The following is a 25,793-nucleotide window of genomic DNA, read 5'->3' on the forward strand; positions in this document are numbered from 1 at the left end:
TGAATTTTACAGGGATCTCCTTAAGAGAGAAAACTTTCTAAAGTAATTACTTTTGTAAATATAAATTCCACACTAACAGCCTCAATATTTGTTAACTCTTAAATTCTAGGAAAACGGAACAGACTACGTTTTATTGGTAAAAGTTATGCAGCCACGATATTATCCCTGGCACCTGTAACTTGTTTTTAAAGCCAAACAAAACAAAAAACCCAGCTTAAACTCTTCTAAATATTTTTATATGTGAAGTTACTCAAAGTATTTTATATGCATGTGTTAAATGAGGAAAAAACAATTTATCTTTTTTTTTTTTTTTTTTTAACTCTGGCATGAGAACCAAAAACCTAGTAATTCAGATTAAGCAAAACTTAAAACACACACATTTAAACAAAATCAAAACAAGATGCCAGAAATTACAATTAAAACTAAAGCAATGTATCTTTAATTCAAAACTAAAAAACTGGCCAAATAATGGAAATAATTATGTATCTATTGAAACCAAGAACAATTTCATGCAGAACACTCAGGTAATTGGGAGAAAAAAAATCCTGTTTCAATGATCAAGAATGATTCCCAATACCTAACATACCACATTCAGTATGCAATGTAAAAGGGGGGGAAAAATCACCTTTTCCCACAGGGAAAAGAGTGGTGGGAGTGTGGGTAAGCTGAAGATGCCCATCTCTACTCACACAAACACAAAATAAAAAAATATACACAACACACTCTTGTGACGTGCGGGGCAAATCGAAGGACTGTCAACTACATAAAAGACAGAACCATTAGAAGTTCCAGGAAATCAGTCAAGTCACAGTCAGTATGCAAATTAGGAAAACCAGAGATGAGTGGCTTTAAAGTAATGTGCATGTTGGCTGAAATATTTCTACTGTGATAATCACAGAAACATCAGTCATGTCCTGTGTACCTGGAACAGTGGCTCAACCTGTTAGGTCTGCGGATTACCTGCAACACTGAAGCAGAAGTGCCGGCTCCAACCCTATGTTTGTCTAAATTAGCACCCTCAGGCTTAGGACCAGGAATGTATGGTCTGGGAAGGCCGCATGGCGAGTTTAATGTGCAAAATGTGAACTTCTAATCACTGGTCAACCAAAACAAATCCTCCTTCTAAAGGAAGAAAATTAAATCCCCGGAAATCAGCAGGACTCTTTAAACCAAATGTATGTAGTTATCGAGGATTAGGAAACAAGGAATCCTCAGAAATGCTTTTCAGGGTAATTAAGCAACGTGGTACTGGCCAATTCAACTGACCTTAGAAACCCTGAGACTAGTTTTACAAACTCTTCTAGGTGCATTTTGAGTCCAATTAGCATGTTAAGTGATCTAACAGAATTTAAGATTTATCAGCAATAAGAAAATGAAGCATAAATCATTTTTCAAGGACATTTGGACTATACAGTGACATACACGGACAGACATGTACAATTCGTGCATGAGGGCACAAGGCCACTCTACAATATTAACCAGGCTTTAAAGGAAATGACAAAGGATTTTTTAAAAAAGTGGATGCTCTTTAAAAGGCTTTGAAAACACATTAGAAAAAATATGTTAAAACATGGTACAAATAAATGACAATGCTGAATACATCACCATTAAAAAAGACCATTTTGAATTTAACGCAGATCTTCATGTCATGCTTACGATTTTAGCATCTTTCTGGAAATGCTTAACTCATAAAAATCTTGAATTTTATAAAACTGTTAAGTTTATACATTACTACAAAAAGTCTTATCACAGGAATTTTTATGGTGACAAGATTTAAATAGTTGTGAAGTACATAATACTGACATTTTATCAACTTTATAGGGAAAAAAATGTTTCACTTGGACACACTCATTAAAATAAGGTAGAAAAGATGATATTGGTTCATGAAATTTAAAGTTAACCAAGACCTCTACATTTTTAAGTGCTTAACTGATAGTCACTCAGTTTTTCTTATGCTATAACTTGTACAGTTGATTTTTTTTAAAACCAACAGGCAAAACTGCTTATCCTCAGCAAATCTGAGCTCACAATCTGGTTCATTACTTTACACTCCCACCTCTCCCTTTCCATGTCCACTAAATACGCCTGCCAAGCTGTCACATTTACCTTATTAAGACTTTTTTTTTTTTTTTTTTTTTTTTAAAGAGACATGGTCTCACTATGTTGCCCAGGCTGGTCTCAAACTCCTGAGTTCAAATAATCCTTCTGCCTCAGCCTCCCAAGTGCTGGGATTACAGGTATGAGCCATGACAACTGGCCTAAGACATCTTATAGATACAGATGATTTTCCTATAGGAAAGGGAGATGTTTTCAACTTCAAGAGTGATTGGCTGGCTGCTTATTTGCAAACTCAAACATACCTTAAAATACAAATTAGCCCAGCGTGATAGCATGCACCTGTAATCCCAGCTACTTGGGAGGCGAGACAGGAGAATTGCTTTAACCCGGGAGGCGGAGATTGCAGTGAGCTGAGATCACACCATTGCGCTCCAGCCTGGGTCACAGAGCAAGACTATCTTTTTAAAAAAGGGTGGAAAAATACTTACAATGAAAATAACTTACCTTAGGGACTTAAATCCTCAAGATCAAATTATACACCAGATCTTGCTGTGATAAATGAACACGTATTACCATGTGGGGTACAGAGACCAGCTGAGGTCAAATCATAGTACAGAAATAGTACAGAAAACATTTACCTTCCCGAATGTGAAAATGTTTTACTGCCGGACCATCAGCAATTTTTATAAGCCCAGGAACATTTACAAGAAACAAATTATAAAAAATAAAAAAAATCAGGCACAGTGGCAGATTTTCTTTAATAGATATATTTCGAACAGATACAACAGATTAAAAAATCTAATTCACGGCAGGTAAACATGGGTGCTCAAAAAGTTCCACACAGACATTTACACTTGGGCTGTATTTCCCTCACATCCCCTTTTGTTAAGTGTCCCATCTTCGCAGTGGCAGTACAGGAGAAATCTCCACCGTCACCGCACAATCCACCAGGCACATTACCACCTGAAGTGAAGGTCTCATCTCGAAGGTGCGTTCAGCCATAAAAAGAAAACATATTAAAGAAAGGAAAAATAAGTGTGCTCTTCCCACCCACAAAGTGGTCTCACCTTCAGTTCTAGCTTTCTTTACTCCAAAGGCTTCTGAGTCTTCCAAGCATCTCTTTCGATTTGTTCCCACACTAATATGATTAGGAAATACATTCTGATGACCCCCATTTAAGATGCCATTGTTATAGAAATGGTTCAGATGACAATTCTGGAGGTTCAAGAGAAACTGGGCACACTCTTGGAAACCCTGGGTTTGTGCAATGTCTGCTGCTGTCAGGCCACTGGCATTCCTCAGGCTGTACAACACAAAAACACTGAATTACACCCCGTCCGCGTGCTCACCTGGTCTCTGCTCCTGCTGAACTGACTAGCTATCTGAGGGTGGTATGAAAGAGTAAACAAATTCATAGCAAATCTTCATTAAAGAAGTAGTTAATCAATCTAGCTCTGTAACTAACTTCTCTTATACACATTTGATTTCTAAGCAAGATTTGGGAGATAAAATAAATATGCTAAACGTTTTAAAAAGGCATCTTCCTATTTAACTTCTCAAAATCATGTTTTATGTTTAAATTTAGTCTGAAGAATCTAAATTTATGCTAACTTCAGACTTGAAACTGAATTATATATTATCTGCACTTAATTTTAATAACCCATTCCTTTAGCGTGAATAAAATCATAACAAACAAACATGTACTGAAATTGTCCATGGCATTCATAACTGTCTTCCTAAAAATAAAAGTAATGGCTTACCAACAGGCCAGCCTTTATGCGTATATGTGACACTGTAAGTGGAAGTTTAGAAGGATGTCCTGACATTGAAGTAACTATCACCAGACTCCAGAGCTGAAAAGCTGTGTTTTTCTGTCAGATTTTGATTGTTTTGGCCTTGCTTGGAAAAACTTGCAAGAGTATTACATTTTTGGCATTCTAGAGCATTTGAGTAGTTGGTTCCTTTAAAAAGGCTTTGAATACTGTCCTAAAAACTCATCCTTATCACTCACAAGAACCAAAGTTTTACCTGGCTAATAGTACTAAAAAGGAAAGGTCTGGGATTTCTACAGTAGCTAAAACTCAGATTAAAGTAGGAAGTGATGGCAGAATAAGTGAAAGAGCTGAATAAAATAGAGTAAGTTGAACTTGTAAACCTTTAGACACTGAATTAAAACTGAGGGATCAAAGGTAACTCCATGTTGAAGTTCCCCTGGAAGACAAGAATGTACACTGCTCTGTGAAATAAACCTGTAAAAAAGCAGACATCCTGTTAGCTGCAGGTTGATAAACAAACTGGAGAAGTACTTAACAGCAAAATCACCTTCCATACCTGTTCAACAAGCTACACTACATCCACAGCAAAAGCATGATGAAATAAAGGCCTTGTGCTGTGTCTCTCAAACCCTGATGCTTTTCTTGGGGTTACTGTTAATGCAAAAAAACAAAACAAAAACAAAAACAAACCCTGCATTTGAGAGTGAAAACTACAGAATTAGGGACAAATAATATTTTCTTATTTATAAGAACAATACTCTTGTATTCGTTATTTCTGGACATCATAAAGCTCTGACCTCAGAAATGAAAAGTGGGCATGGACACTCACTAAACGTGTCTCTACTTTTTAAAGCATAAATGTATTACACATTTTGAAAAAAGACCCAAATCCTATTTGATCAGGTGTAAGAGAATTGAGAATCTCAGAAACCAACAAAATTCTTAAAAATGTCAGGCAGCTATGTGCAGGATGATTAGAGACTAAAGTCGGTATTTTTATTAGCCAGTAAGACTTCATGGCTATGAACGGCCGTATTTTCTAGTATTGCATATTTTTATTTTGATATATGAATTCAATGAAAAGGAAGCACCAAAGTTTGGGCAGACTGAATTACATTAATTACACTTTGTATAAAATCAGATCACCTTGTTATTGAAATAGAAAATATACTAAGTGACAGCTTAATCATATAGCTGAACTTTTTATTAATGGTGTTATTTCACTTTCAAAAGATATCAGAAGTGCAGATGACCTGGGAGGGTCTACTCTGTCAAGAATGTGAACAGAAAAATAAGTTTCCACATGAAAATTCAAAAACTCTTCAAGGAGAACATAAGTTTATAAACTGATTATTTCTACAGATAAGCACAGACTTGCTCTCCAAAATCAAGAAATAGAGACATGAGAAGCTACTACTTAGTATTAGAACAAATAAAAATATGAAACAAACCCCACAGTAAAGATTCCTCTTTAGTGGACCCGAGGATAAAAAAGAGCAAACAGATTTTTGAAATGGCACTTAGAATCATAAATACCATGCCGGGCGCGGTGGCCACGCCTGTAATCCCAGCACTTCGGGAGGCCGAGGCGGGTGGATCACCTGAGGCCAGGAGCTTTGCGGCCAGCTTGGCTTACATGGTGAAACCCCATCTCTACTAAAAATACAAAAGATTAGCTGAGTGTTGTGGTGGCTCATGCCTATGGTCCCTGCGACTCGGGAGGCTGAGGCAGGAGAATCGCTTGAACCTGGCAGGCAGAGGCTGCAGTGGGCCGAGATCACACCACTGCACTCCAGCCTGGGCGACAAGAGTGAGACTCTATCTCTAAATAAATAAATAAATACCAATTCGCTGAAGGAAGTTTAGATGCTCAACGGGCATGCCAACATTCTGAAGTTGTTAAAAGAACATCCAAAGCACGTTCAATACTTTTATTCCTTATTCAGAAGCTGAAGACTACACTGAATTTGGGTTAAAACAGCAAGTTTACTGATCTTCCAAAGAAATATAACCTTAAAGAAAAATAATCAACAAAATAGTGCCAACATATGGAGATTCCTGGAGACTGTGAAGTTTGAGAGTGTTAGCCTACACACAGATAGCACTGGTAAGCTCTCCCACTTCACTTTTTCCCCTACCAAAAGTAGTTAAACATGTGCTTGTCCTCTACTTAGACCAACCAAATTTCCATGGGGTCTTAGGTATTATCTCAAAACCTACTTTACTAAAAGAGCTCAAAAGATGGATTATGGCCCACTCATGCTATATACTCTACTCGTGTATAAGGACCAAGGAAGCAAGAACAATCACAGGTCAAACAACTTCTAGCAGCTCACATAATTTTGGGGCACTAGAAGGCAGACATGATGGGGAGATCAAAAAGTTCTAGAAATTGTATTGGACAGGTATCAGAATCTAGGATACACGGTAATTGGAGGAATTAGAGGAGACTGTAATTTTGCTCTACATTTAAGTGGCACTATCTATGCAGCATTATCAGAAACAGAAATATCCAGCACCCTTTCTCTGCTGCTAGTGAGGTACAAGAACATTTCAACTCATCATTTCCCTTGTTACCAAGGGCTGAATGTATACAACATACAGTTTAACTTGATAGCATTTATATTCTTCTCTGAGGAAATCTGTTGGTACCTGACTCAGGAACACAACACAAAACGACACCACCATCTCTTGCCCCTGAAAGTCTTCATTCTCATTTCCTCTCCTTACCTACATTCATCACCTCCACTATCCCTGCTCACATTAAAATCCTTGCAAGTGGTCGCTCAACTGTGTAGTGCACATTATAGAAACTGGCCTGAAATGATCATTAAGTATCATCTTCCAGAAGGCACTTTTCTAAAAAGGACTATGTAGTAATTATTTTAGACTTTGAAGACCATACATTCTCAGTTCTACTCAATTCTTTTGTTGTAGGCTGAAAGCAGCCTCAAGACAATTAAGCATGGCTATGCTCTCATAAAGCTTTATTTATGAACACTAAAATTGAAATTTCATCTGATTTTATATACTAGAAAATATTATTCTATTGATTTTTGCTCAACTATTTAAAAATGTAAAAACCATTCTTGGCCCACAGGTCATACAAAAAAAGGCAGCAGGCCAGAACTGCTGAATAACATTTAACCAAATAGATACTGTAAATATTCCTCTGTTATTATGGGGTACACTGTAAATTCCAATACAACATACAGGGATTAAAAAAAACAAAATAGCATATGCATCACCTCAAACACTTTTCATTTGTATTGAATTAGCTATATAAAAAATAAAAATAAAAAATTACCGTTAACTAGTCACCCTACAGGGCAAGGTAACACTACTAGAATTTACTCTTTCCATCTAGTAACCACTCTTTTTTAAAGAGACAGAGTATCTCCCTGTTGCCCCAGCTGGAGTGCAGTGGCACAATCGTAGTTCACTGCAGCCTGGAACTCCTGGGCTAAGGGATCCTCCTTAGCCTCAGCCTCCCAAGTAGCTAGGTATACAGGCATGTGCCACCATGCCTGGCTACTTTTTTTTCTTTTAATTTTGAAAGAGATGTTGCTCAGGCTGGTCTCAAACTCCAGGCCTCAAGTGATCCTCCCACCTCAGACTCCTAAAGCACCGAGATTAGAGGCATGAGCCACTCTCTACTTCTATGAGATCTTTTTTACCTTCCACGTAAGTACAGTACATGGCGTATTTATCTTTCTGTGCCTGGCTTACCTAACATAATGTCTTCTAAGCTCATACATCTTGCTGAGAATTACAAAATTTTGTTTTTTTAATGGCTCAATAGTATTCCACTGGGTACACATACCACTGTTCATGTGCTGACAGACACTTAGGTTGATTCCAAATCTTGGCTATTGTGAACAGTGCTGGAATGAGCATGGCAGGTGCAGATGTCTCAGTATATGAATTTTCTTTTGGATATATACCCAGTAGTAAGACTGCTGAATCATATGGTAGTTCTATTTTTAGTGTGTTCAGGAACCTCCATACTGTTCTCCACAATGGCTGTACAAGTCTACATTCCCACTAACAGTGTTTAAACGTTCCTTTGTCTCTGCATTCTCATCAGCATTTGTTACTGTCTTTTTCATAACTGTCATTCTAACGGGGATGAGACGGTCTCTCATTGTGGTTTTGATTCTCTTTAGAATAATATTTCTCCTCTTAATATTCCTCTACTCTTAATAATGGATTTTCTGAAAACATCTATTAATTTTATGCACTATTCAACTCAAATAAAACAGTAACTTTTTAAAAGTTGCCAAATCTGTCACAAAATATTAAAGAACAAGAAAAATATATAAAGGTAAACTTGAGAGGGGCGTAAAAAAAAAGACCCTGAGAGAGCACTTAGCTGTGAAACAATCATTCCTATTCCTAAATTGAGTGTTTTTGGTTACATGTTCTAAGTGCCTTGCAATAAACCAGGCAATGTGCTTTATCTGGAAAAAGGGAGCCCTAACTTCAAAGTCTGAGTTCCTCAAACTTTTTTAATAGTTAAATTTCAAATACGTTAGACTGAAAATAATTTGGGTTTCCAAGTCAAAGATTAGAGCAAATAATCATTAAAGATCATAAAAGAGGTTCAGGTCTTTAAATTCTATGTTCATATGTGCTTTCCTATTTGTTAAGCAGTATTTCAATTTTCATGTTTTAATTGCTAAAATTCAGCAAGAGTTGGACACATAAATGAAACACTTGATTTACAGGTTCTGTGTTTCTATCTACACTCAAACCTAGTACTTCTAGTACTTTGTTCTGTCATAGTACTTTTTAAATACTCCATCCTTTACCCTTCACTCCACAGGTTTTTTGTCTGTTTTAAACAGGGTCTCATTCCCGTCACCCAAGCTGGAGTGCACTGGTGCAATCACAGCTCACTGTAGCCTCCTCTACCTCGTGGGCTCAGGTGCTCCTCCCACCTCAGCCTCCTGAATAGCTGGGATCACAGGTACCACCACCATGCCCAACTAGTTTTTCTGGGTTTTTTTTTTTTTTTTGAGACGGAGTTTCACTCTTGTTGCCCAGGCTGGCATGCAATGGTGTAATCTCGGCTCACCGCAACCTCCACCTCCTGGGTTCAACAGGTTCTCCTGCCTCAGCCTCCCAAGTAGCAGGGATTACAAGCGCCCACCACCACACCCGGCCAATTTTTTATATTTTTAGTAGAGACAGGGTTTCACCATGTTGGCCAGGCTGGTCTTGAACTCCTGACCTCAGGTGATCCACCCACCTCAGCCTCCCAAAGTGCTGGGATTACAGGCAAGAGCCACTGCGCCCAGCCATTGTTTTTAAGTTTTTTATGGAGACCGGATTTTCACTCCACAGGTACCGACTTAGTGTATTACGTGACCATAGGCACTAACTGCTGGCCACTCCTGTCAACCTCAAGTGAGGTATCAGTAGTAAAGACAAAAGTTCATCTGGACTGTGTTTACGCACACTATTCCAAAGGGAAAATTAAAGTACCCAGAAGAAAGAGTTTAAAAAGACTCAAAAACGATTTTGAATGCAAACTGGTGGTAATGAAGGTGTACACATTATTTTCAGATGAAATCTTCAAAACACGCACTTTTGAACTGAGCACTCCCAGTTTGATGCAGCTGGATACACGGGCTGTGCCTGACCTAAAATGCGTGTCTGTTCATTTCTGAGAATAGGAGTCTGTCGTTCTACAGCTATAGCCTTGTCCTCCCTGGTCCTCTCCAACATCCATTTGAAAAATCTTTGAAAATGGGAAGAGATTTTTAAAACTCAGACAACGGTCAACTTGCGGTTCAAACTGGTTCTAGTTTGAAGTTCTAAAATTAACTTTCTTTAAAAGAAACTCAGCATGATCAGATTTTTAGGCTAGCAAGCTAAATGTGCTGCAATTTATTGTGGAAACTATGATGGCTGTGCTTTTATCTATAAATTCTCTCCCTGTAACATTCACCAAGACTAGGAAAAGCAGTCACTGAGCAGGCCACCCACATGCTCTCTACTATTCTTTCAAAACAGGAATATTAAAATGTGGGACAAAACGGAATCATCTTTACTGTGAATTACATGTTCTGTTAAATAACTGACAAAAACAAATCAAACCGGCATTAACTTTACTAAAGACACAAATGCTGATATGCTATATTTTCTTATTCTGAATAGAATATTAAAATTTATTACCTCTAGGCCAAGGACAGTGGCTCAACCCTATAATCCTGGCGCTTTGGGAGACAGAGGCAGGAGGATCACTTGAGGCCAGAAGTTTGAGACCAGCCTAGGCAACACAGGAAGACCTTGTCTCTTCAAACACTCAAATTGATATCTGAGAACTCTCCCCAAAAGAACTTTCACTAAAATTTGTATCTAAGAATTCTCCCCCAAAGAACTTTAAAAATCAGGTTCTACTCTGAAGCCAGCCAGGGTCCCACCAGTTTCCACTTATAGTGCCACAATTCCAGAACAAAGGAGAAGCCATTCTGATGAGAACGACTTTGTTTTAATTTTGAAAAACCACGGATGAGGAAATACCTGAAGTTTAATTTTTAGAATCCAAGTTGTCACATCACCTCCAGGATGTTTTCTTATTGTTAATGCCATGTGACAATAAAAGATAACAATTTTTATATAAATAATATTTCTGTTAAAATTCTGATCTCAACTTAGCTATTGTTAGTTTACAAATAGAAAGGTAGATATCATAAATTAGGTAAGCAAAGCATGCAAATCTAAAGCATCTCTATCTGAATTCCTAGATTAGCGTTAAAACCAATCACCGCAACAAATACCTCAACAGTATGCCTCGTGTGCAGAAAGGAAGCGATACTGAACATTCAATGCCACAACTGTAAGGTTTTCGGAGAAGCACCTGTGGCAGTTTCAGCAGTTTCTATATGGAATGCTCCCCCTTTCTAGGATTACTTGAAAAAATCAAGTCAATTCGAATTACGTAGCTGTAAAACATTGACATGTGTAGTTTTTACAGATTCAGAATCTTCTGTGTGATTTAAAACGGGCAATGGTTCATAATACAGGAAACTTAAATAATAAGGGATCACATATTTGCAGGCAACATTTGGATTAAAAATACATAGACACACATAATGTGCAGAAGCACACTGACTGAGCTTAAGCCATTGTCATGTGACCACCTTGACCATGAGCTATTGCTCTAAAACACTGCCTTTTAAATTACCTTTGGTAATTTTTTTAGCATGAAGCCAATTTAAATATGTCAATATTTCAACATAAGTTTAACAGTATGGACTAAAAACCATCAACTCACGATTCTGGTTACTTTAAAATTTGGTATGCTGTATCTCAAATACATTAGTAACTATTCCTAGATGGAAATAAGCAAATACATGGAATCATTAAAAAAAGATAAAAAACATTACTAAATTGTCCATTTGTACAGACAAAACATTAGCAAACATCTAAGATATCTTCAGCAAAAGAAACACGTGTATTTTTAACCCTTTGGTATCCAAAATCTTATTTAATTATGAAGACTTTCTTAAATATATCCTTCAGTTAATAACAGGAAGAAACTATTTTAAAGAGTTTCTACCTAAATAAATTTGGTGCCAAGTTTTCAAGTTCAAAGTTACTGAGGATAGTTTTACACTGCAATTGAACCACAATTATGTTTGCATACATTAAAATGTAAAACCATCATTCCAGGAGTTTGATGAAATATTTAGCATGCTCCTGCTATAATTTAGCAAGGGAAAAAGACATTTGGATTTAGAAATCATTGGTTTTATTTGAAAGCACTATCTACAAAAGCAGTAAAGAAATTTTATCTGTATTTTAATCAAGCTGCTGTGAAAAACAATCAAAATTCTAAACTTAATTTCTTAAGTCTGGAATGGTATCAACCCACTTACTGTCCCTGTCTAGCAGGCAGAACTTAACAGCTATCTCAGGAAGAGATTCCTCCATCCTGAAATACTTTAACAACCAGAAAATAGCCAAGACCAGACAAGTGTGCTGTGGTGACAACTAGATAAAAGGAGGCTGCTGCACAGTGGCTCACATCTGTAAACCCAGTGCTCTGGGAGGCCAAGGTGGAAGGACTGCTTGAGCCCAGGAGTTTGAGAACAGCCTGGGTAACATAGTAAGACCCCCATCTCTACAAAACATTTTTAAAAATTAGTTGGGCATGGTGGTATGTGCCTGTAGTCCTGGCTACTTAAGAATCGGAGGCAGGAGGATCACTGGAGCCCAGGAGTTTGAAGTTGCAGTGAACTATAATCATGCCACTGTACTTTAGCCTGGACGACAGAGTGAGACTGTCTCTTTAAAAAAAAAAACAAAAACTCAGAAGCAAAAAGTAGGATGTGAGGATGACCAGAATTCAGAGGACCTAAAATCAGAAAATATGAATTCAGAGTCATAATTCTGGTAGGTTTTGTAACTAAAATATTATTCTGACAGGCAAAAAAAATGAACAAATGAAAATAAACCACAAGTTTCAAAATGAACGGCTAAAAGTAAATCTAGGTTACATTTTGCCAAGGGCAAAAGTCACAAATGAATTTAACACTAGTATTAAATATGCTCATCACCTGTATTTGCCCTAATGAAAATCTGATTTCTAGACCGGGCTCTATGGTAAACAAAGGTGGGTCATAAATGGTCAATTATGATCCAAACTAAGACAATTCCATTTTAATTAAAATGCCTACAAGTGAAGCAGTTTTCGTGGCATTAAAACAGTCCACTAACATCACATTCCAGGCTGTTGTTGTAGCCAGCTGTGGCCACTTTCTAAACTAGGCAGGGGAGACTTTTCTAGAGTTAGTCACTGAATTTGCTTATATAAGGCTATTGATGCTTCTCAAGCTATCTAATGATCCCAGTTAAGACAAAAATAATTAAGTTAAAATACAGGTAGCCCAGCTGAAGCTCTGGTTACCACAGAATAAATGGCTTCCAAAGAAATCTTCTCCTATAGAAAAGTTCTGAGACTTTGCCATTAAACATCCGTATAATGTAGTATTAAAATGCATCTACAAATCTGCCTGAGATGCAACGAATGCTGGTTTCATTCTGAATCTCTTTATTTCTACTCAGTGGTATAAAGCTATTTTACTAGCTGGTTGATATGGAAACATCCTCCACTTTATCTCAAGAAAATAAAGACGAATTAGCCAAAATTAATTGGTACCAAATTACTAAAAGTACAGCTAATCCAAGGCTCGAATTCTGCTATTTACAATGTTAGTAGTGAAAAGATTTTAATTATCAGCAGATAGTAAGTTTTCAAGTCTTTTTCCAAAATCACATTAAGACTTAATGTTATACTGTTACTTGTTCCATCGTCCAAAAGAAAAATGAGATGACAATCTTTTTGTAATATATCCTCTTCTTCCAGTCAAAACCTGAATATCAAGCAAGCAGCACTCAAATACTGGCTGTAGTGGAAAAATGGAACTACTATATAAGCAAGATTAAGGATGGTGACAACTTCACGTACTTGCTGAAAACTCCACACACAGAGATTTAGGTCCTTTAAAGTATACAAACATTGAGTTTGGTCACAAGTTAGATTTAATCCTGTGCATTTTAATTTTTAGATTTAAACAATGGTAAATAATAATGACCAACATATAAGCCAGAAACAGCCTCACACACAGAAAACTTGGCACCAAAACTCAAGATTTAAAATAAGAAAAGAAAAAGAAAGTCCATTAACATACTCACGTGTGGTGCTAGAAAATTTAATACGATGCACAGCAGCTGAAATGCGTTATCTTACAGATGCAACCTACATTAACAAGTAAGTTATATAACAAACCGTTCTAGCCACAGACACTTAGTGTACTTGCCCTTATAATTATGTACCTGATGTCCAAAAAAGCACAACAATTGAAGACTTTGGGCACTTTATGTAGCAGATATATAAAAAGCAAAGCAGGAATTAAGAGCAAATTAATTTAATAATACTGATATAAGGCAGCTTTTAATCTATTCACAGGACAAGGAAAAATTTATGTTATCTCCTAAATATTATAGCATGTAATATGAAGAGTTAATAATCTGGTCCATTCTGAATGAAAAAAAAAAAGTAACTTTAAATAATTCTATGCTCCTTGAACGTCTTAAAAAAAGAAATGGTTATGATTTGCTAGGACTACACTTTACCATATAAGCAGCATTACAGGGAATAAAATAGACCTAGTACCATTATTTTGGAGATTCAAACTGTTACACGTTGGTGGACTAAATGGGGTAAAGTATAAAAATGTGCAGAAATCAAGAAGCAACTTACAAATTAACTTACTGACAAAAGTGACATTTTATCTAGATGTTAAAATGAAATAACCACATATACAATAGCAATGAATAATGATTACTTGTGCTCTATCTCCAGGCCAAAGGCTTATAACTTTGAGAATTATTTTTGGCTAGGTAGCTCAGGCTAAATATTTCTTGTAAAAAAAAATATGAAAGCTCAGTCCAGGGAAGTCACCATAATGCAGGGTCTTGAGGGGTGGCTCTTATACTGAGAAGGAAAAACAGACTGGCACCTGAGCCCATCTCAGCCACACCTGGTGGAAAAGAGACACTTGAGGGCCCTGTAACCAAGGACAGAATTGTAAATAAAAGATTCTCATTTTTAAAAAGACACCTACTGAAAAAAGGACATTGTGATATTTATTGGCTGAAAAGATTAAGCTATCCATAAAATGAATATAACACCTTTGTAATAAAATGTTCAGGACCAATTAGAGTATTATTTAGAAAGTTAAGTCATTAAAATATCACCTTCTAATTATCCACTGTTTCAATAAATGACAAGCAATTTAATCATATGACTCCGTATTTTATAATGAAAGCTTCTGTTATTAAAATTAAAGATGAGTTTTTAATCTAACTACAGCTAAGAAAAATGCACAACTTTGCTTTAAAGCAATCCACTGAGAATCATCTCAATGTTCTACTATTGTATAAAACATACTATCAATTGTTTCAACATTACCTTTAGTCACAACTATACATGAAGTCGCGAGAGTCCCTGCAATGTAACAGTAAATAGAGGCCATGTTTATAATACTAAATCACTATATAAGGATCACAGCCCAAACTAATGGCGAATCTTGCCAATAAACTTAACAAAACAGAAGCTAAGATATTCACAGATGATTGACAGCCTCTGGTACCTACACATGTTGTGCATGAACCTGTATGGTTTTGCTGTCTAGGATCTATTTTCAATATTTACTATAATACAGAGTCAAAGCAATGAAATGGAAACCAAAGGGTTAAACTAGTTTTGTGGGTTTTATTTCCTCCAAAGTCTAAATGTTCACATTTCTGATTAGAATAATGAGGTTTATAATTAATCTTTATGAATTATTCGTAACATTTAAGGTAAAACAAAAAAGCTGATATCAGTTATTTTGGTTATTATGGCTCTATAGCTTACACTCAATATTTAAGGGTGAAAACCGCATCCATTTTGTTAATGCTGTGAACTGCAGAAGAAAAATTTTTATAATATAAATCTTTAAGAAAAAGTTAATACAAATAAATTTAATAGTTAAAATAAATGTATAATGCCATGGCTAGCTAATGATTTGCATATAAGATCTCACTTCTAAAAGAATACACGTAAACATTAAGATTGTCCTATCAAAGCATAAATAAGCTAACTGATGTAAGCTGGGCTAAAACAAAAGATATTTTAAAATAATGCCACCAGTACCAGAAGCTTACAGCAAGCTTGAGGTCTTTAATGAAATAATCCTATTTTACAAGGAACTATCAACCATTAAGTTATAATAGGCTTTAAAACATAACTTTCTCACATCTGCTAAGATGTGGAAATCAAAACAAAGAAAAGTGAATTTTCTTCAGAAACTTTTGAGCCAGAGAGGCCTGAAAAGATATTTTAATCCAATCCAAGCTTCTTGTTTTGAAATCAAAACTTGGCAAAGAAAAGTTTAAAGACCACAGTGACACAACTAGTTAGTGGCAAAGTAATGGTGGCAAACTAATGATGCCAAGTTCCAAATCTAAATAGTTAACTGTTCTTTCAGTTCAAATACACTCTCTCGGCAAGAATATTGAGGCTGCTGTGAAATCAAACCCCCTCCTCTAGAGATCAATTTAATCCACACAATTTTCCTCACTAACACCAACTGTTCTAAAAGGCAAAATTACATTACTAATTTTGAAAACAAAGTTCTAGGATTTTTGCTGCTTAGGTACTACCTTTAAACAAAACATCCTCGACTACATCTTCAGCTGGAAAGAATAAACGAAAAACACTTACTCGACGTGAGCCCCATTCGCCACAAGGGCACTGATGCATTCTAGGCTCCCAGAGCGAGCTGCCTTGTGAATGGGAGTTTCACCCTCACAATCCTGAAACAACAAAAAGCAAAATTTGGTCAATGACCAAGTATCTTGGGGCCTCTCCAGTAGTGACAGTGTGAATGCTCTCAACAGTGATTTATAAATCACTTTATGCTGGATGTTAGCAGATCTTAGCACATGTGTATTTTATATAAACCCAGAATAAGTAACCAAACCAACCAACCACACACACATTAAAATAGTCATCGAGGCCAAGAAATGGCACGTAAGAGCTGACGTATGGTCTCAGCTACCCACTTTCCCCTATGCCTACCCCAAGGCCAACCCGAGTCAACATCATCTATGTCGATCATAAATCTTCTGCTTTGAACTTGAAGTGGGACCACAACTTAGACAAGATGGCTTAAGGTTCAATGATTGATCTATTTTCAATATTTACTAGAGGGAATAGTTAGTAGATATTCCCAGTCTATTTTCAGTATTTATTAGAGGAAAGGGAAAAGAACACAAAGGCAAAGCAAACCAAGCTTCAATTCCTGCTTCAGAAAATGCACTTCCGCCCCTGGGGCGGAGGGGAGGTGAAGCACACACAGAAGCAGAGGAAGGCGAGCAGACCCAGGAAAGCCACTGGGAACATCAGCAGCCAACCCAGGTCTACGTTGCATGAATGAAACAATGTGAAAGACCATCTTCACAGGCTATCAGCTAAGCAAGAGAGAGGAAAGGCAATCAGACACAGCAATCAAGAGAAGAAAGTGATTTCTGGTGGAAAACGAAGACTGGGAAATCCTGGGGGGCTCCACAGCAACACCTGTTGAATACTCACACAGAAACCTCACTGGAAGCTGAACTGGGCAGACTACCACACAATTAAGAGACCAAGATAAAAAGGAGTGCAGTAATTGTGGGTCACTTAGAAAACAGTTCATTCCTAAACTCAGTAAATAGCTAAGCTCCTTCACCAACGCGTACTCACAGGAAAAAACATGAGGTGAGGGCCACCCAAAGTTAAAAAAACAGCAGTAGATTAATTCACAGAAAAATAAAGAGTATGAAAGGCTCGAGTGCTTGGTGGAGGGAAAAGTGTGCACATTTATTTAAACAAAGGTCTAAAGAGAATATAGAGCAATGTAAAGCTCTAAACAGAAAAATCCATTTTTGAAGACAGAAACACAGAAAACCATGCAGCTATAAACTATCCAGCCAACACGGATTTCTTAAAAAGCGAAAACCTAACTCTAACCTCCCCAAAAGAGAGGTGGGGAGGGGAGAGAAGCAGTACAAAATAAAGACAAATAAAAATTACATAAAAACATTCCCAGGAAAACTGGAGCTGAGACTTAGATACAGTTTTGCCAAAAAAGAAAAAAGCTAAAAAAGAAAAAAGGTCTTTAAAGTTATCCTTGAACAAGACAAAAAAGTAAGGGTCTGTCATGGTGGGATATTAACAGATGACAAAGAAAAAGCAAAACTACCAAGCTCTTCAGGGACAATCTTTAAGGGCAGAGCAAACACTAAAGAAAAGCCCGGGCACCTTGAGAGAAGGTAGCCAAGAGAAAAGATACTTCCAGCAAAGAGCCAGGTGAAGGTGCCCGGGCCTCCAGCTCAGCCCAGTCACATCACAGCCACGGCAAATTGAGTGATACAGGGAACTGGGAGCAGTGCCAGAATGCTCAAGACAGGCTGGGCACCCTGGGTTTTCATAAAGAAAAATTTCATTTCTAATCTAGACATGAAAAATTAAAGATAACATCAAATGCCAGCAAAATTCTATAAGAGGCATATGAAAGAGAATGTTTGCTAATTACACACCAAGGCTAGTCAATATAGATTCACTAAAAACAAAATCACAGGAAAGCTGACTTCATTTCCTCTTGGGGAAACCGAGAACATGGGCCTCCAGGCAGCATATGAGCTTTGGTAATCTCACAGGCTCACCTTACAGATTGCCAAAAAAGTCTGTGGTATTAACCTTGAGGAAAATGAACTTAGAACTGTTAGTAGCTAACACTCCAAAAGATTAACAGACTAGAAATTGTCTTAAAACACTGCATCAACAGGCTCAAAAAATTAAATGGATACAAACAACAAAGAAGACCTGGATCTGGCCTCCTGAGTTTCCATGAGAAATGAGAAACCATCTGCCTGGAGATGAGTCAGCAGGTAGGCAGGGTGGGGAGCTAACAAAAGGGCTATTGTGTCCTCAAGAGTCACTGGGTGCCGAAATTCACCCACTACATAATAAAGTGAGATGATGCCTGAGATTCGGATGTAAACTCTACATACTAGCAGACCACAACTACCTAAGACCCACTAAGGAGAAATTCCAGGATGCTTAACAATGCCAAATGATATGCCCTAGGCACATGTGAGGACTTGGAAATGTCTACCCAGAGTAGACAGGGAGGGCTGCAAAGAAAAAGATTTTAGGATCCTGCCTGGGAAGAAGCAGAGTGTGGTACAGGTTTCCAGAAGGTGTTATCTGTGTTATCTAGAGGCATCTGAGAGGAAGGTGGGGGACATAGCGGCACACTTTCTGCCCTACTCCCTTTATCTACCGAAAATACTGAACTGCCATAAGACACTTTGAAAAGGGGGCTTCTCCATTTAAAAAGGTCTGGAAAGCAGTGTTAGACAATTTCTCTAGTCCTTTCTAAATAAGATGCTATGTAACAATTTCATGAAAATTAACATACAAAAATTATACAAATTCCATACTAATTACTGCCATTCATGGAATTATTCACCGTATTTTACTGATAAGGAGATTGAGCCACAGATCAAGTTAATGACTTGCCCCAGGAATCAAGCCCACACTACCCTTTCTACCAGGGGACAGAGGTAGGGAAGAAGGAAAAAAACAAGGCGATGCCCAGCACGTAAGGGTATAGAGTAGGTTAATTCATAACTCTTGAATTTATGAATACAAGCAACAGAGCAGCAGAGAAATATACATTATGTAAAGGCATACATGCAGAGATGGAAGGAGGGAAGTGGCAGCATAACCTTAAGAGTTGTCCCACATCCCAAGTTTCAGTTTAGTAACAAACAGGCCTAAACTCTTGGCCACTTTCCCTTACATTGTTTTTTACACTTCGTATCTCTTAAGGCGACAAACTGCCTTCTTATCACTTACCCCACTTTCCCATTGATCCTTGTTTTAAATCATGGCTAAACACATCATCTTTCTCAATTACTGCTTAGATGGGCAGCTGAGTTTTTAGGAGAGGGACTAGCAACAACCTTATACCTGGTTATAATCAAGGACTGAATTTTGGGAAAGAAAAATACAAAGATGACTTTGCATACAAGACCATGATGACTATAAAGCATTTAAAAATAGGAGTAAAAGAGGCATAAAAAACAGCTCCCAGAGTCTTAAGAGAAGAAAATTATAAATTAGTCTAAGGACTAATCCATCTTCAGCAAAGGACACTGATTCCAGGAACTGCTCCCAGTCAGACAACCTGATGGTTATCAGATGCTGCTTGTCTTACACAACCAAGTACCCAACAATCTGAACGCTCGGGTGTATGGTTTAGGTGAACTGATACCGAAAACACACCATGAAAAAAATTTGGCATGATTATGTTCCTGTTTGTATGCTTAATCTTAAATACCAAGTCCTCAAGTCACTTACTCTTCCGACTTAGTAAATGATACTTAGCTACTTATCTGCATCAAGGCATCAACTTGTATCTAAAGCTCACTTTGGAGCTGACTTAATAGTCATGCTTTTTCTAGGATGAAAGTGTTTTTATAATTATCTGTGGAAATGAGGCTAAGGCAGCTGTGAGTAGAAAGCCAGGAAACCTGGGCTTAAGGCCAGGCTCCTTTAATTACAAGCTATAACCTTGGGCACATCACCCTGGATCAGTTTATCACACAACAGGTGAAAGCACTCTATGAACAGAAAGCATTCCTATGGAAAGGGTCTATTATCCTTCACAAACAAGTGAAGAAACATAAACTCCAGTTTGCCCTCAGGTAAAGATATCACACTCTAATTAAGGCCTCCATTTAAAGCAATACCATGTATAATTATAACTGCAAAAACCAAAAGCAAAAGCAAAAGTCCATCACCAGCACTCTTACCGGTTTGTTAATGTTGGCTCCTGCTTGAATCAGCCAGACCAGGCACTGAGGATGTCCCCCAAAGGCCGCAATGTGGGCTGGCGTCTGCGCGTACCGCGTGGTAGAGACATTGAGTGTGGCTCCAGCTCTCACCAGCTGCACTAAGCACTCCAACTTCGAAAACAAGAGGGGTAATGAAAACACGCAGACATGTCAGTACACTGTTCAATATTACAGGAATAATCTAAATTCTATAATGGTGACAAATGGCATTGTTACCAGTTTTTTAATAGATCAAATTAAGTCACTCTTTCCCAATGCCGTGCAAATTTTAAAGAGCATTTAAAATAACATTTTCCCTTGTCCTTATGAAAAAAATGGAAGATAGAAATAGAAAAATGCAAAAAGACTAATAATACTACACAGATTTAAATATTTTGGTTTCCCTACAATTGAATAAGCCAAAATCAGAAAATATTAGACTGCGCTGTTCCAAGACTTCCAACAAAAATGTATGTTGCACAGACTATTCTAAACAAAAATGTTAAAGGGATTGGTGGGTTAAAAAACTTTGTGTAGGCCGGGAGCGGTGGCTCATGCCTGTAATCCTAGCACTTTGGGAGGCCAAGGCAGGTGGATCACTTGAGGTCAGGAATTCGAAACCAGCCTGGCCAACATGGTGAAACCACGTCTCTACTAAAAATACAAAAAAATTACCCGGGCGTGGTGGCGGGCACCTGTAATCCCAGCTACTTGGGAGGCTGAGACAGGAGAATTGCTTGAACCCAGAAGGCGGAGGTTTGCAGGGAGCTGAGATCACGCCACTGCACTCCAACCTGGGCGACAGAGCAAGTCTCCATCTCAAACAACACTTTGTGTAATGCCGGGCGCAGTGACTCAAGCCTGTAATCCCAGCACTTTGGAAGGCCAAGGCGGATGGATCACCTGAGGTCAGGGGTTCAAGATCTGCCTGGCCAACACTGTGAAACCCCATGTTGGCGTTTCAAAAATACAAAATTACAAAAAATTAGCTGGGCGCGTAGTGCATGCCTATAATCCCAGCTACTCAGAAGGCTGAGGCAGGAGAATCGCTTGATCCTGGGAGGTGGGGGTTCCAGTGAGCAGAGATCACGCTGCTGCACTCCAGCTTGGGCAACAGGGCAAGACCCTGTCTCAAAAAAACAAAACACAACGAAAAACCCCACAAACTTTGTGTAGCCACAGTAAACTCCTCATAGTCAAACACTATTTTCTATAGTGTGCACAACTGTGCACGTTTACACAAGCCAGCACTGAATACTCATTGATTACTCAATTGAAACCCCATTCTCCACATTTTTTTACTCTTTTCAAATGATTTGTATTTTAAACACCCCCCAAAAAAGCCTACAGCGTAAGTGAGCAGCACACCTAGTGGGTGACTAACACTGGCAAGTTAAGACTTTGTGGCCAGGCACCAATACTATGATAGCCTCTGGCTAAAATAATTCACCACATTCAACAAATTTAGCAAGTGCCTACCATGTGCCAAGCAATTGTTCAACCCACCTTCTCTGATCCTACACTGGCTCGTTTTCCCTCACTCCAATCACAATGCAGTTAGGGAACAAGCTATGCCTGACCGCAAGCAAGTCTCTTGAAGAGGAGAGACCTCACCTGAAGCAAAATCACCTGACACTCTCCCATCCCACCTCAAGGTTTCCTTTTCCATCTCTCTAAGCACTGTCAGGCTTTCAATACACACTCCTGTGAGATGAAGGGTACACAGACTCAAAACACTCTCTTCAACCAACTTGGACCTGGGAGTACAGGCTGATGTCTCTCTTTTTTTTTTTTTTTTTTGAGACGGAGTCTCGCTCTGTGGCCCAGGCTGGAGCGCAGTGGCCGGATCTCAGCTCACTGCAAGCTCCGCCTCCCGGGTTCGCGCCATTCTCCTGCCTCAGCCTCCCAAGTAGCTGGGACTACAGGCGCCGCCACCTCGCCCGGCTAGTTTTTTGTATTTTTAGTAGAGACGGGGTTTCACCGTGTTAGCCAGGATGGTCTCCATCTCCTGACCGCGTGATCCACCCGCCTCGGTCTCCCAAAGTGCTGGGATTACAGGCGTGAGCCACCGCACCCGGCCGTCTATTTTTATTTATTGCCTTTATTAATTTACTGGGTGAAAATAGAAGTATTAACTAGCGATAAGATGAACAAGTCTCAAATCCAATGAAAATAAAACGGATGAAAATCACTTGGCGTACCAAAAATCATCCACTGAGGGCTCGCTGGGCTTAAACCCGTTACCCTTGGGTTTAGTTTAGAAACTTGAATTTGTTATTCCGGAAAAATACTGTTCAATATGGTATCATAAAAAGTACAACAGAGATTTTAAACAACCCGTTTAGTCCTCTGGAAACAAACGAGTCTTAGCAGCGGTTAGGGATCTTGTGCAGCACTGGCACATTTCTAAGCACAGGAGCCTGAAACCTGTGTAAGAGGGCAGCCGTTTGCAGGGCTGGGAGAAAGCCTAGACTTCGCAAGCGGCAGCCCCGAGTCCTGGCCTGACTTCTGTCCTAACAGCTTCTTCTCAGAAGGGAATGTTTGGACCCCGGACAGGGGCTTTCTAAGGCCCCTTCGGTATCTAAGACCAAACAGCCCTATGATTCAGACAGCTGAAAACAATGAAGTAACTGCTTGTTATAACATTTGATGACCAAGGTAAAGCTACTACTCAAAGTTCCATAGAAGCAGACTTTTGAAAAGTGATTTCAGTCGGTGTTTTTATAAAAATTGTGATAAAATACACCTTAAAAGTTACCATTTTAAAGCAGTTATGGCTATTTTAATCCCCAGAGACAAGTGGCGGCGCCGTTGGGTTAAATTTTGTAAGTGACCATCTGTAATGAAGCTTTAAGCATTCTACAGATCGTTGTTGACTGTCACCCAGTAATGTGTCATTCTCAACCAGGATAGCAAGCACGGAATCCTAAAGTTTAGTGTAAAAATAAACCACAGCAAGAGACACTCTGGAGAGAGGAAATCCTCAGATTACTGACTACCTCGGGAAATTTAAGGCCTCAGGCAGAAGCGCAGGGAGGCATTTTACTTTTGTTTGTTAAGAAACTCATTTCCCCTGGGCACCTGTTTCCTCCAGCTGGTACTACGGTTGCACAACTTCGGAGACAGTGCCATAGGAACCTAACAGCCCTTGAGGGTGGATTAACTTGCTTGTCCCACCCCGATAGTCAAAACTCCTTCTCATTTCTTTTGTTGAAAGAAAAGTGACTTTTCCACTTTAAAAGGAGAATCAGAAACTGCTTCCCAAAAGATACAACTGCGTTGTGAATGTAGCACCAGGGTCAGCAAGGTAAAGCGCAACTTTGTCAGCTGGTAACGACATTACCAGGGCCAGGCCTTCTTAAAATAACTTATTTCACATTATCTCCCACATATTTCTGCAAAACCATTTAACCCCATCTCATCATTTACGAGAAAAACACTATAAATATTCCTGAATTTTAGTGAATTAAAAATATTAATCATTAAAAAAAATCATTAAAACCAGCCACTTCTGAAAAGGACGGTGAAATCTCATTTTAAGATTTCTCTGAGCAAGTACCCCAGCGACTTCACAGAGGAGGAAACTGTAGCTATGTTTTAAAACCTTAAAGCAGCACTGTGTTCCCTCACAATTTTCAGTTTAAAAAAAGGGGAACGTAAAGGCTCCACGGGAAGAGAATTCTGCTTAATTTAACCACTTCTGCAGTAATTTAGATCCCAGATAAACACAGCCGTCACTAATTTTCCTGAAGCGGGGCCAGTTACGAGCTTTAAGGCAAACCCAGAAGCTGGAGAGCCGGCCTCCATCCCACACAGCTGCCCGAGCTTTCCAATCCCGCCGGGGAGCTCGGTCCTCGGCTGAGCTCGTCCGCAGCGCGGCCCTTGGCTCCCGGCGAGGGTGTGCCGAACCAGAACGTCGACCGCGCCCGGGCATTCCCCGCGCGCCTCTTTCCGGCACCGCGAGGGCGAAAGACGCCTCCGACCCCGCCTCGGCTCCCCGTAAGCCGCCGCGGCGACTACGCGGCATAATACCCGGCTCTGCGAAGTCGCCCGCGCCACCCGCCCGGCCTGGAGGGCCCCGCGCCATCGCGCGCGCACAGGCTCCGGCCGACAGGCGCCGGGACTCCTGGAGCCCGCCTTGTTAGAAACTTGCTACACTGCGCCGCCGCACATGCGCTCTAGGCCCCTCGGGGCGCAGGCGCCGCCGACCCCGCTTCCGCCCAGCGCTCCCGGCACGCCCCGCGCCCCCCGGCTGCCCCGCCGCGGCCCCTGACGGCGAGCGCTGCCGCACAGGCGCCTTAGGCCCCGCGAGGCACAGGCGCCGCCGACCCCGCTTCCGCCCCGCGATCCCGGCACGCCCCGCGCCCTCCGCACCTCAGACCCGCTTTCACCGACCCCCACTGGACAGCCGCGGAAAATGGCGCCTTAAAGCGTTCGCGCCCACCTTGCCGAAGTGCGCGGCCCAGTGTACGGGCGTCCAGCCATAGAAGGAGTCCTCAGAGGTCAGGTGGGCGTGCGGCGTCTGCTGCAGCAGCGAGCAGAGCGTGGCCAGGTCCCCGTCGCGGCAGGCGCGGTGCAGCGGGAAGCGGAGCGAGAGCAGCTCCTCGCTGGAGAAGCCCGCCTCCACGCCCGCGCCCGCTCCCGCCGCCGACATGGTCCGTCACTGGAGAGCGCGGGGCTGTCTAACCCAGAGGACGCGTCGGAGAGGACTCGAGAAGCCGCCGCCGCCGAAGCACAAAGGAACGAGACTGGCGCCGCGGTCGCGTCCCACAGGCTGCCGAGCGGAGCGCGCACAGAGGGGGCGGGGCGGGGCCTGGAGCGACCGGGTTGGGGGCGGGGCCTGGCCAGAGGACGCCTTGTGCAGCCGGGCAGGGGGCGGGGCCTGGAGCCGCGGACCTCTGGAGCGGCCGGGCAGGAGGCGGTTCTTGGGCCGGAGGACGCCTGGAGCAGCCGGGTGGAGGGCGGGGCCTGGAGCTGCGGACGTCCGAAGCGGCTGGTAGGGGGCGGGGTCTGGCCCAGAGGATGCCTGGAGTAGCCGGGTAGGGGGCGGGACCTGGACCAGAGGAGGCCTGGAAGCAGCGGGGCAGGGGGTTGGGCCAGGGGACGGCTGAAGCGTCCGGGCAGGGGGCGGGGCCTGGAGCGGCGGGGCCTGGAGTAGGCAGACAGAGGGCGGGGCCTGGCTTGAGTCCACGCCTGGGGCGGCCGGGGGCGGGGCCTGTTTAGAATCAACGCTTGGAGCTCTGGTACAGGGGGCGGGGCCTGGCTGGGCCGCTGCTTACGGCGGCTTCCGGGGCTCTGAGGTCACGGGGCTGGCTGTGTGGGGGCTCGGGAGCGTAGAGCGGCCAGGCATTGGTCTCAGCGGGGCCGGTGGCCGCCCGCGCTGTGGGTCTCGGCTGCGCCCCGGGTGCGGACCGTGATGTCTCCAGCGTGGGAGCCGGTCTGGGCGGGGAGTCCCGGCTGCCCGGGGCGCAGGTTGAGGCTCGGCGGGCCCGCGCCCAGAGCAGATGGGAGCCACGGGTC

At 40.9% G+C, this 25,793-nt stretch overlaps 1 protein-coding gene across 6 annotated transcripts in view; it reads right to left on the reverse strand.

Annotated features, from left to right (window-relative positions):
• ANKRD10 (ankyrin repeat domain 10) overlaps positions 1-25,065 on the reverse strand; it is a 36,157-nt gene extending 11,092 nt beyond the window's left edge. For 4 of the 6 annotated variants that reach the window (XR_001440913.3, XR_013407573.1, XR_013407571.1 and 1 more), the window contains exons 1-5: positions 24,718-25,065; positions 20,253-20,405; positions 16,114-16,205; positions 4,214-4,307; positions 3,126-3,361 (exon numbers count right to left, since the gene is read on the reverse strand). Coding sequence is in view for 2 of the 6 variants with exons in the window: in XM_028837092.2 (XP_028692925.1) it covers positions 3,126-3,361; positions 16,114-16,205; positions 20,253-20,405; positions 24,718-24,927 (691 nt within the window). In the remaining 4 variants the exon portion in view is untranslated. 6 annotated transcript variants of the gene reach the window in all.
• Positions 25,066-25,793: the final 728 nt, after the last annotated feature.

The sequence above is a fragment of the Macaca mulatta genome, chromosome 17 (genome assembly GCF_049350105.2).
Source record: "Macaca mulatta isolate MMU2019108-1 chromosome 17, T2T-MMU8v2.0, whole genome shotgun sequence".
NCBI lineage: Eukaryota > Metazoa > Chordata > Mammalia > Primates > Cercopithecidae > Macaca > Macaca mulatta.